Here is a 12,826-nt window from a genome sequence, read left to right as displayed (position 1 = left end):
GTAAAGTTACTCCTTACTTTCAGTTGAAAACTTTTTTTTATTTAATTTCTGATCGTTTTCTAAATAATGCTGGGAAATCCAGCACCCCCTTGATATAAATGTCCCTTCCCCCATGAAAACTTGACCTTGGAAAGATCCTCCCACGTAACGCCCTCTCCGCCATAAGAAATCCCTCCGAAAACGTCTGTATACTTCCCATTAAACAATACTATATGTGAACAATGGGCAAAATTCATAACTTGCAGCCCTTCCCCCAGGGGGCCTGCGGGGGATTAAGTCATCCTCAAAGACATATTTATCAGATTTTTTACTATGCAGAACAAAATGGCTATCTCAAAATTTTTATTGGGTGACTTCGGTGAAAAAATGAGCATGGGAGGGGGCCTAGTTGTCCTCAAATTTTTTTGGTCGCTTAAAATGGGCCCTAGAAATTTTAATTTCCTTTCGAATGAGCCCTATCAGGAATCACGATGTTCTAGGACCACTGTGTCAATACAATCACCTCGGAAAAAAAAACTTACTTTCAGTTAAAAAAACTTGTTTTTTTAATTTAATTCATAAAAGGTTAAGTATCCTGGCCAGACTTACATAATGCTTTTCTTTTTATATTTCCTGGAAATGTTTCTTGTATGCAATGGTTTAATGTTTCGTGGTTTTAATATAGCAGCCTATGTATTGAAGGGCTAAGTAGACACAATTTAAGACCAAAAAGAGTTTAATAAATACTTTATAAAAAAAATTTAAACCACGTTTTACAAATGTACTAGAAAGGAGTATATAATTTTTTCTTTCTAAAGAATACTTTTGATATACATACTTCAAAAAATTTCTGAATATATTGAATGATGTGAACTCTTTTACTCAAACTTGAAAAAAAATTCTAAAAATTTAAACTTGGTGCACATAAAGAACTGTGAATTCGCCATCCACAGCATTCATACAATTAGTTGGTATGGTAAATATTTAAATATCAATAGGTAGTTGACTGAAAATGCGCACCACGTTTAAGTTTTTAGAAAATTTTTACAAGTTTGAGTAAACGAGTTCACAACATTCAAAATACTGAGAAAATTTTGAAGTATGTATATCAAAAGTATTCCTTAGAACCCAAAAATTTATTTTCCCCTTTTTAGTCCATCTATAAAACCTGGTTTTAAAAAAAATTTGTAAAGTATTTATCATTTTGAACTGGGAAAAGATTTTCCCCATAGACTAACCTTGCCAATAAAAATGTGTAGAGCAACAACAGCATTCGGGAAAAGACTAGTGAGTTTATTTTTATCCTTGAATTGTCACCTTTTGTTACTTTTTTGGATCTCTGAGTGAATTTTCAAAGCTCTTTTTTTTAGTGTTTCGTCCCTCAAATTACTTATGGGATACTTTTTCTTTGGCTCAACATGCTGGACTCATTGCTATATTTTCCCAGAAACTTTGTTGATACGTCGACATGCCATATGCCAAAACCTAGTATCTTCATTAGTAATTTTTCGACAAAAAACGAAAAATAAGTTTTAATTTTCATTTTAAGAACGGGAGAAATAGATCAAAATGCATAATTTCGTCAATAGGGTTTCCGAAGTCTGTTTTTTCCCGCGTTTGCTACTTCCTGATTCTGCTCGATGTCCATCTTGGTTTTGACGGTAAAAAGCGTCCGGAACAGCTTGTTATAACCCTTTTAGATACTATACCGTATTTAAGTAGAAAAGCAGACACAGCCATTAAACTCCCCGTTTCGAGACTTGGGGAGAGCCTTTCTTAACCCGGAATCAAATCCTTGTACGCACATTATGTTTTGGTAATAGACAGTCAATGTAATCGCACCAAGTTTGAATTCTTGGAAAACCATCAATAGTTGTTTGCCCAAATGAGGGTAGAAAAATTAGTTTGAAACCTTCTCCCAAAACTTGGTTTTAGTTTTAAATTATTCATTGACATGACAGTCCATCACCTTAGTTGTTGTATTTCCTTATCTTTACTTTGAACAAACCCCTTTCTTTGACTTTAAGCCAAAAACTTCCGAAACCTCTTCGGTCATAACTAATCTTTCATTTCTGCAATTACCTGGCATGAGAAGCAAATGATAAAAAAAGCTGCAAGTATTTCTATACCAGCGCTTTTCAAGTGGAGGTAGGGAGACGCATGGGATAGGCGGCAACATCCCAAAAAGTGGTACCCCAAAAAGTAGCAGTACTATTCGGAAGTTGACCAAATTTTTGCTTCCTGTTTTCAGAGGGGGTTTCAAGAAGCCAAGACGGGTTTCTTCTAACCCTCATCCCACTACTTTTGGGTTTTAGTTACTTAAAAGTGCCAGCATCTTTTAATTTGTGAGGAAATGTTTCACTGAGAGTAATATTTTGGAAGCAGTGTACAGTCTTGCATAAAATATGTCGAAAAAAGGTACTTCTTTTCTTGACCAACCAGTTTTTGGTTCCCAAGGGAACTACGAACACATACAATTATAAGTCATAGACGATTCTTCTATGATGAAAGAAATTTGTTTCATTGCAGTATTTGGGCGTTTTGGTTGCCCTGGGTAAGACACCATTCACTATAGACAACAGAAAAAAATAGAGAAGAGATAAAAGTGCTAGGACCTCTAAATGGACAAGTCTCTTTGAAATTAGTTTAATAACAGGAAAAAAACACAGCTGAGGTTATTACTAATTCAAGTGTAATCAAACAGTTCATGGTAACAAACTGTAAGTAAGGAGCGACCCGGCTCAATAGTAACTAAAACTCTTCCAATGTATCTATTCGATACCAATAGATACATCAAGAGAATTGTATTTTTATGCTGATTTTAAATATATAAGTTTCCTCAAGTTCAGTTTTACCCATCAAAAGTTGCAAGCCTGAGAAAATTCGCCTTATTTTCAAAAAAAGGGGGAACACTTTAATATTCATAGAATCTTAATGAAAATAACACCATCAGGTTCAGCGTATAAAGAACATTGATTTAGAGGTTTCAAGCTCATATCTGCTAAACTTTAACGCTAAAGTTTTTTATTGTTGAAAAAAAAATAGAGTTGTGAGAAAGTCAAACTTTAGCGTAAAGAGCGAGGCGTCGAGGAAGGGACAACCCCTTTCATATACGGAATAATTTCTTTTCGTTTTAATTTTTAATGTTGCTCCTTACTTTCAATTAAAAAAAACTTGTTTTTTTTATTTAGTTTTTGAACGTCTTTGAATTAATGCAGTTTTTGATTTTGGCTCACCATATATGAATAATTAAAAAAAAGTTTGCATATTAATTTTAATTTTATTTGGTTAAATGGCTTTCTCGAAACTTGTTTAATTTTATTTACGAACGTTTCTATTAGTAATAAATATACGTAACTAACGAATTAACTTACGTAACGAACTTCTATATTCATAGGTTTTTAATACGTGTATTAGTGTCCTTACTTTCAGTTGAAAAACTTTTTTTTAATTTAATTTCCGATCTTTTTCTTTAATAACGATGGGAAATCCGGCTCCCCCTTCATAGCAATGTCCCTTCCCCCACGAAAACTTCCTCCATGGAAAGATCCTCTCATATAACCCCTGACCCCCCCCCTCCAGTGAAAACGTCTGTATACTTCCCAATAACCAATACTATATGTTAACATTGGGTAAAGTTCATAACTTTCAGCCCTCCCCCCCAGGGACTTTGGTGGATTAAGTCATCCTATAAGACATAGTTATCATATTTTCGACCATGCTGAACAAAATTGCTATTTCAAAATTTTTATCGGGTGACTTTGGGAAAAAATTGAGCGTGGGAGGGGGCCTAGTTGCCCTCCATTTTTTGGCCACTTAAAAAGAACACTAGAACTTTTAATTTCCGTTCCAATGAGCCCTCCCACGATATTTTAGGACCACTGGGTCGATACGATCACCCCTGGAAAAAAAAAACAAATAAACACGCATCCGTGATCTTTCTTCTGGCAAAAAATCCAAAATTCCACATTTTTCTAGATAGGTGCTTGAAACCTCTACAGTAGGGTTCTCTTATACGCTGAATATGATGGTGTGATTTTCATTAATGTTCCACAACTTTTAGGGGGTCTTTCGCCCTTTTTTCGAAAATCAGCCAAATTTTCTCAGGCATGTAACTTTTGATTAGTAAGACTAAACTTGGTGAAACTTATATATTTGAAATCAGCATTAAAATCTGATTCTTTTGATGTATCTATTGGTATCAAAATTCCGTTTTTTAGAGTTTCGGTTACCATTGAGCCGGGTCGCTCCTTACTTACAGTTCATCACCACGAACTGTTTACTTACGAATACGTAACTTACGAATTGACTTACGTAACAAACTTCTATACCCATATATTATTAATACGTATATTAGGGAATTCGCCCCCTAGTCAATACCTTGCTCTTTAAGCTAAATTTCGAATTTTTTTCTTTAAAAATGACCCTTAATCACAAAGGCCGTTAATTAGAATAAATAGCTCTTATGAAAGTACTAAAACATCTTTGGCTTAAAGAGCGAGGTGTGAACCCAATCATAGGTGTGAACCCAAACTAGGGGGTGAACCCAATCATATACGTAATATTTTCTGTTCGTTTTAAGTTGTGATGTTGCTCCTTACTTTCAGTTGAAAAACTTATTTTTTTTTATCTGGCGCCCCCTTCATAGCAATGTCCCTTCCCCCATGAAAATTCCTTCATGGAAAGATCCTCCCACATAAATAAACACGCATCCGTGATCTTTCTTCTGGCAAAAACTGCAAAATTCCACATTTTTGTAGATAGGAGCTTGAAACCTCTGTAGTAGGGTTCTCGGATACGCTGAATATGATGGTGTAATTTTCATTAAGATTATATAACTTTTAGGGGGTCTTTCCCCTTTTTTTGAAAATCAGCCAAATTTTCTCAGGCGCGTAACTTTTGATGCGTAGAACTAAACTCGATGAAACTTATATATTTGAAATCAGCATTAAAATCTGATTCTTTTGATGTATCTGTTGGTATCAAAATCCAGTTTTCTAGAGTTTCGGTTACCATTGAGCAGGGTCGCTCCTTACTTACAGTTCGTTACCACGAACTGTTTGACTGAGGCTGAACTGAGACGACCCAAAAATCGCAAGGAGGACAATTCTTTAAAGCACTAATTGTCAATCCGGGTATCTTCGTAAATTCCAGTATTTATAGACCCCTACACTTAAAAAGAGGACGTTCCTTTTTAATTTTTTCATTAATCTCTAGTAGGACGTTCGACTTGTGAATGCTGATTCTAAAATTCAGTTCTCCTTTCTCAAATGTCGATTCGTTTTACGATCAGAAATTAAATGAAAAAAAACATTTTTTCAACGTAATATAAGGAGCAACATTAAAACTTCAGACGAATAGAAATTATTCCGTACATGAGGGCGGTTGCTCCTCCTCACCACCTCGCTCTTTACGCTAAAGTGTTTTAGTACTTTCAAAAAAGCTCCTTATTGTTGTAATTAAACGAACATAGTGTTTCAGCAGTCGTTCTAAAAGAACTGGGACAGAATTCAAACTTCATCGTAAGGAGCGAGGTGTTGTGGAGGAGCAACCTCCCTCATATACGTAATAATTTCTGTTCGTTTTAAGTTTTAATGTTACTCCTTACTTTAAGTTGAAAAAACTGTTTTTTTTTATTTAATTTCTGTTCATTTTTTAAACAACGCCTGGCTATACCTCCACGGAAAAATCCCCTCCCCGCGGGTTTAATCTCTAGGCAATTAAATCCTGGTGAAAATTTGCTCCGTACAATTACCCTTAACATCTCTAAAACTGAGTCGGCAAAGAGAAAGCAAGACATAAGAAGAACTTCATAAACGAATTCTGACAAATCCCCCAATGTAAAATTTCCCCCGGAAAATTCACCCCCTGGAAACTTCTCTCCCCGTGGAAAATATCACCAGCAGAAAATTCAACCCCCCCCCCAACCCCAAAAATGTATGCATACTTACCAATAAAAAATAGTGTACGTAAACAATGGACAAATTTTTTAACCTAAAGACCTTTCCCCAGGGGCTTTGGGGGTTATGATACCTCAAAAGGCACAGTTATTCGGCTGTTCACCTATGCTGAACAAAATGGCAATCTCAGAATTTTGATCCGACTATTTTCAGAAAAAAATGTTGTGGGAGGGGGCCTAGTTGCCCTTCAACCTTTTTGTTCAGCTAATAAGAGCACAAGATGTTATAATTTCCGTTCAAATGAGCCCTCTCCCGATTTTTTAGAACACTGAATTGATACAATAACCCCTCGAGAAAAAAAGACAACACAACAAACCAAAAAACACGCATCCGTGATCTTTCTTCTGGCAAAAAAAAACTAAATTATGCATTTTTGCATATAGGAACTTAAAACTTGTACATCAGGGTACTCTGATACGCTGAATCTAAAGGTGCGATTTTCATTCTATGACTTTTAGGAGGTGTTTCCCCCTTTTTTCAAAAAAAAGAGGCAAATTTTCTCAGGTTCATAGCCTTTTCAAACAGTTCGTGGTAACGAACTGTAAGTAAGGAGCGACCCGGCTCGATAGTAACCGAAACTCTAAAAACCGGATTTTGATACCCATAGATATATAAATAGAATCATATTTTTATGCTGATTTCAAATACATAAGTTTCATTAAGTTTAGTTTTACCCATCAAAAGTTACGCGCCTGAGAAAATTTGCCTCGTTTTCAAAAAAAGGGGGAAACACTCCCAAAAATTCATAGAACTTTGAAAATCACACCATCGGATTCAGCGTATCAGAAAACCCTACTGCGGAAGTTTCAAGCTCCTATCTGCAAAAATGTGGAATTTTGTATTTTTGTCAGAAGAAAGATCACGGATGCGTGTTTATTTGTTTCTTTTCTCTTTTTTTTTAATTTCATTTTCCCAGGGGTGATCGTATCGACTCAGTACTCCTAGAATATCGTGAGAAGTCTAATTCGAATTGAAATTAAAAGTTCTAGTGCCCTTTTTAAATGACCAAAACATTGGAGGGCAACTTGGCCCCCTCCCACCCTCATTTTTTTCCCGAAGTCACCCAATCATAATTTTGAGATAGCCATTTAGTTCAGCATAGTCAAAGATCTAACTAATATGTCTTTGAGGATGACTTAATCCCCCACAGTTCCCGGGGGAAGGGGGAAGGATCAGAAATTAAATAAAAAAACTAGTTTTTTCAACTGAAAGTAAAGAGCAACATTAAAACTTTTGTGATTCGTACAATATTCAAACTTTAGCGTAAAGAGCGAGGTATTGACTAGGGAGCGAACTCCCTAATATACGTAATAAAAATATACGAATATAGAAATTCGTTACGTAAGTTAATTCGTAGGTTACGTCTGAACAAAATTTCGAGAGAGTCAATTAGCCCAAAAAAGGAAAATTAATATGCGAATTTCGTTTTAATTATTCATGTACGGTGAGCCAAAATCAAAGCTGAGTTAATTCAAAAACGTTCAGAAATTAACTAAAAAAACAAGCTTGTTTAACTGAAAGTAAGGAGCGACATTAAAAATTAAAACTAAAAGATAATATTACGTATATGAAATGGGCGGTACCCGCCTCAACGCCTCACTCGTTACGCTAAACTGTTTTATTGTTTTAAAAAATAAAGCTGTGAGACAGAGTCAAACTTTAGCGTAAAGAGTGATGCATTAAGGAGGGGACAGCCCCTTTCATATACGGAATAATTTCGGTTCGTTTTAAGTTTTAATGTCGCTCCTTACTTTCAGTTAAAAAAACTTGTTTTTTTAGTTAATGATGGGTAAGACTAAACTCAATGAAACTTATATATTTGAAATCAGCATAATAAGCCGGTACTTTTGAAATATCTGTTAGTATAAAAATTCTGTTTATAGAGTTTCGGTTACTATTGAGCCGGGTCGCTACTCAGTTACAGTTCGTTACCACGAAGTGTTTGAAAACAACGGAGATGCATCCAGTGGCGAGATAAGGAATTTGGATTGGTTTTTAGGATAGAATCTTCATTTTCTCTGTCGTCTCTGCGTGAAAATAGCTTAAGGCAAGAATGCTTGTCCAAATGCTTTTATCGTGAGTTGGTTATTATCATTAAATTTTGACTAAATTGTAGGATATTTAAGTATTTTTGAGGTATTATTATTCTCGTACATAGCATTAGTTGCTTTGACGTATTTATCTGGAATCTGGTTCGTAGTAATGAAATTTTAGTAAAAGATTGCATGAGCCTATAATAATCAATAATAAATATAGTAAAATAATCTCCTTTATACGATAAAATTATTTGAAAAAAACTACGTTTTCTAAAGAGTTAAAGAGGCTGAGTTACAAGGTCGAACCTTAAAACGTACAGGGATTAGGAGGCACAGTTGGGGGGCTGCCGCACCCCAAACCCCCGCTTTCGCAGCCTTTAAATAAAAAAAATTCTTTAAACTGAAAGTAAGGAGCGACATTAAATCTTAAAACGAACAGAAATTATTCCGTATATGAAAGGGGCTGTGCCCTCCTCAACGCCTCCCTCTTTACGCTAAAGTTTGACTTTCTCACAACTCTTTTTTTTAAACAATAAAAACTTTAGCGTAAAGAGCGAGGCGTTGAGGAGGGCACAGTCCCTTTCATATACGGAATAATTTCTGTTCGTTTTAAGATTTAATGTCGCTCCTTACTTTCAGTTTAAAGAATTTTTTTTTATTTAAAGGCTGCGAAAGCGGGGGGTTTGGGGGGTGGCAGCCCCTTAACTGTGCCTCCTAATCCCTGTAAGTTTTAAGGTTCGACCTTGTAACTCAGCCTCTTTAACTCTTTAGAAAACGTAGTTTTTTTCAAATAATTTCTGCACATTTTTGTACAGTTTATTACTTAGTATTGCTTGACTAACTGTTAGATGATTGTGCATTATTTTTTTCTGTCTCGACAGGGTGTGTTAAAGGTGGATCTTGTAACTCAGTCTATTTAACTCTTTAGAAAACGTAATTTTTTCAAATAATATAAAAAAGAAAATCGAGTTTTTTTTTTAAAATTCAAATTCAGCGTATAAAAATTTTCTCTGACGGTGAATCGAACCCGAGTTTTCCGCCTGACAGTCAGGAGTCTCAACCGCTGCACTAAAGAGACATAATTGTAATTGTTTTTTAGTAAGGGGAATCTTTTTTTGACGCAAGCAAAACTTGATATTCGGTTTTTGGAAAACAGGGAAGAAGTAATCAGATTGAGCTGAAATTTCGAGAATAAGCTCCCAGACCCCAGGAAAGCTTATCCTCTAAATTTCAGCCCGATCAGACAACGTTAAAGGGGGTTGTGGTGGGAAAAATTAACATGGGCTATTATAGGAAAACGAGGTTTTTCGTAAATGTAAATTCGGGGGATAATTTTTTCGGTCTGAAAATATCAAAAGGCCCTAACAGGTCGAATTTTGCTTCGAATGAGTCCTCATTCACCCGGATCCGTTGCCAACTGTGGCCTGTAGGCGTGGCTAAGAAAAAAAAAGAAATGATGAATTTTAAGTGGCTATATTTGGTTTTTTGAAAACAGGGAAGGAGTAATCGGATTGAACTGAAATTTCGAAGATAAGCTCCCGGGCCCTAGGAAAGCTTAACCTCTAAATTTCACCCCAATAGGACAACTTTAAAAAGAGGCTTTGGTGGGAGGGTCGAAAATTCTGGCCCAGTTTACCCCATGAAGATTAAGTCGGAGGAGGATGAAATTTTGCACGTTTCTTAGTTTGAACTTGGGCTACAAAATGCGATCACCGCCGTCTCTCTGCAACCTCTAGGACCTGAAATCCCTTAACATTGTGGTGGGTCGCCTCTTTATAGAGGCACAAGTGTACCTCCTTGATTCAAAATACATAAAGTATATTGCATAGAAATACGCAGTAAAATATGAAGTACAAATAAGACAGATTAAAAGTCACAAATTGACTGAACTCAAATTGCCCTTTCAGCTGGTTCTTTCTTTGTTTGTAGTTCTGACTCTAATGAACATCCTCATCGATACAAAATCTTTTCTCTGTCTCTGCATTTTCCTATCCAGAACGTTTAACTCCGATGAAAAATTACAAGTTATTCCTTACCTTTATGTCGCTGATAAGTTGCCATATCGGTTTAAGCTCCTCAAGGGACTGTCGTGAGGTAACGGAATACACTAAAATGAAGGCGTGACCTTTGGATATACTCAGTCTCTGCATTGCTGGAAATTGATGTGATCCTGTCGTATCTGTTATCTGCAGCGTGCAGACATTCTTGTTCGAATGAATGACCTGGAATGTATAAGTAAATGAAGAGGATTATAGCAGAGTAAAATAGAAAGAGTTATATTTTAGAAAGGAAAAAATAAGGTTTTTTTAAATGCTGAAAGGCATAACTAAGTGTTAATTACACAAGCAGCAAATGACGAAATCATGTTAAAAATCGAAAAAAGCTTTAGACTTGATGCTTGGTAATTTTGCTGTATTAGTTCCATCTGAATAATAGAACTTGTATAATCAACAAGCTCTTGGGAGCTAAAGGGAAGTGATAAAATGGTAGCGACCCATAACTCTAAGAAAGGAATTAAAGGTTGAAATAAATATGAAGTAATATGAAGTTAAGAAGTTAACAGCTAAACATTGAAGTTTATTAGTTTAAGAAAATTCATTCAATTTAAAAAAAGGGAAAAATCCCTTTCGTTTCCTATTATATTTTTGGTTTAATTACATTGTTACATGATTCAGTAAATTATGGATTAGCATAATTGTCTTGTTACTCTTTAGTTGTATGTCATAGGGCGGCAAATCAAAAATTTAAATTGAACAAAAAATTATGCTGTGAATTCAATGCCTCCTTCCTGTTTATCTTTCACAGACGCTAAAATCAGCCGTTCCTTCATTCCATTATAATTTTAATTTGTCTTCTAACCGCAAATTTCGTTGTGCAGCACTTTCTCACTCCAGAAACAATATATATCTAGTCACTTTTTCCTCCTCATAAATTTTCAGATTGTGACCTGAGAAATCATTATGGCATATCAAAACTCCCTTTTTCTTCCTAATTTCAAAAAACCTTTCAAGAGCACACTTTTTTCAGGGGTAATGAATCCTGGCAGGGTTTTAATTTCACCAAGGTAAAATATGTTTTAATATAAATGTGTCTAAGAGGCCTCTGTTTTGATGTAGGTTCTGTTATGAAATACAACACCGTTTTTAAGACGCTGGGGACAAAAAAAAACTTTGCTGTGGAAATAAAAGAAAAATAGAACTGAAATAACCCTAATGGTACGAAGAAGTAGCTTCCTTACGCTAGAAAGCAAATTGCTTAACATGAAAGTCCTCATTTCAATAAAGAAATGGTTTGGCGGGGTGGACCCATACACTCTAGGTTGGGGTTGAAGCGTCTGAATTATTAGACTTCCTTAGTCCTGAGTGCTGTACAATTTTGAACAGACTTGTGATTCGGCTAAAAGAAAACCTTTAGTGACGGCCCTGTCCTTGAATAGTATGCCAAGCAAGTAGGTTAAAGTGATTAGTGCTACGCCCGAGGATAATATTGCTTTGGTTAAGATAGGAAGTGAGATTAATAATTAAGCAGGGTTTTGCCTTATCCGTGTTTACATAAAATATTTTGATGGAGTTTGTCCTGAGAAACAATGCAACGGCTATGGAAGAACTAGTTATCCTATGGGAAGGAAAAACACTCTTAGATTTAGGTTATACTGATGATTCAATTGTTTTAAATAAAAATTCGAGGTTTGGAGAGGGTGTGAGAAATGGTTAGAAAATTGAAGTTAGATGAACAAGTAGCCTAAATTAGGAAAAAGAGGGAGTGTCAGGAGAAGGTCGACCAAATTGATAGCTACAGTTACCGCGGCGGCACTTGAAAGAATGGTGGATTGATGAGGCTGTAAAAGTTGAATAAAGTGAATCATTGAGGTGATAAAAAGTAGAAAAGCCGAGGTGCATGGTATTTTGCTTTTCTTTTTTTGCACTTGAAAAAAGTCTGGAACAATAGGAGCATGTCGACTTAAGAATGGAATACTATAAGCAATGTTAATGGATACTTGAAAGATGTGGTTTAGTTCATTTCTAGGGTTATTATGAAAGAAGACTGTTATGATGTTCAGTGGCAGTTCTGGCCTCTCTCGCACCCGGGGCAAAATTTTTATTAGCTCCCCCTCCCCCTGTCTTCCCCAAGATCTTCAGACCAAATTTTAACAAAATTTTCATTTAGTAGCAGAATTATTTTCAGATTAAGAATTAATTAATAATTTATTTTTTTTAATTATTAATTATTATTTTAATTTAATTATTTCAATTAATATTATTTAATTATGAATTATTATTATTTAATTATTTTAATTATTAACTGCACCCTCTACCTTATTTTAATAAAAATAAAATTGCCAAACTGCAAAAAGATTATAACCGTTAGATAATTTATTTGAAAATTTTGACTCCTAAAATTTTTGCACCGGGGTTAGTGTCCCTCTGCCCCGCTTAAACCACCTCCGGTCATGTTTTATGGATTAAGGATGATGATTTGCCAAAAAATTTCGTTGTTGGCAATCCATCTGAGGTTAACTTAAATCGGATAATCATATGAGAGGATTTTAAGAAAATGAGAAATTCGTGAGTGAAACTAAAGGTGGAAGTTCTTAACAGATTTTGGGATAGGAGAGAAGAAGTGTAGGCATGTGTGTTGATCTCACGCTGATTAGTTGATTTTATGAGTTGTTAGGAGTAGCAATAGCAATAATCTGAGCGTAAACACCTATAATTTTAGAAGTCAAAGCACTTCCATTTAAAATTAAATCAGTCTGAGTTGGAGTTTAATCTTAAAAAATCAAAGCAGTCAGACTTGGAGTAAAAAACGCTAAATATCAAGAATTTCATGCAAATGTCTGAAAACTACTAA

At 35.2% G+C, this 12,826-nt stretch overlaps 1 protein-coding gene across 1 annotated transcript in view; it reads right to left on the bottom strand.

The window, feature by feature from the left end:
- Positions 1-12,826, bottom strand: part of LOC148946782 (GTP-binding protein Di-Ras2) — a 104,427-nt gene that overhangs the window by 66,703 nt on the left and 24,898 nt on the right. Inside the window, exon 3 of the mRNA XM_089096601.1 lies at positions 10,012-10,197. Coding sequence (XP_088952727.1) covers positions 10,012-10,197 — 186 coding nt within the window. The remainder of the gene's footprint in view (positions 1-10,011; positions 10,198-12,826) is intronic.

This window comes from Artemia sp. Qi Xiang Cuo, chromosome 11 (assembly GCF_049724085.1).
Source record: "Artemia sp. Qi Xiang Cuo chromosome 11, ASM4972408v1, whole genome shotgun sequence".
NCBI classification, from domain to species: Eukaryota; Metazoa; Arthropoda; class Branchiopoda; order Anostraca; family Artemiidae; genus Artemia; species Artemia sp. Qi Xiang Cuo.
Note: the sequence above shows the minus strand (reverse complement) of the source record. Positions and strands in the feature narration are given on the sequence as shown.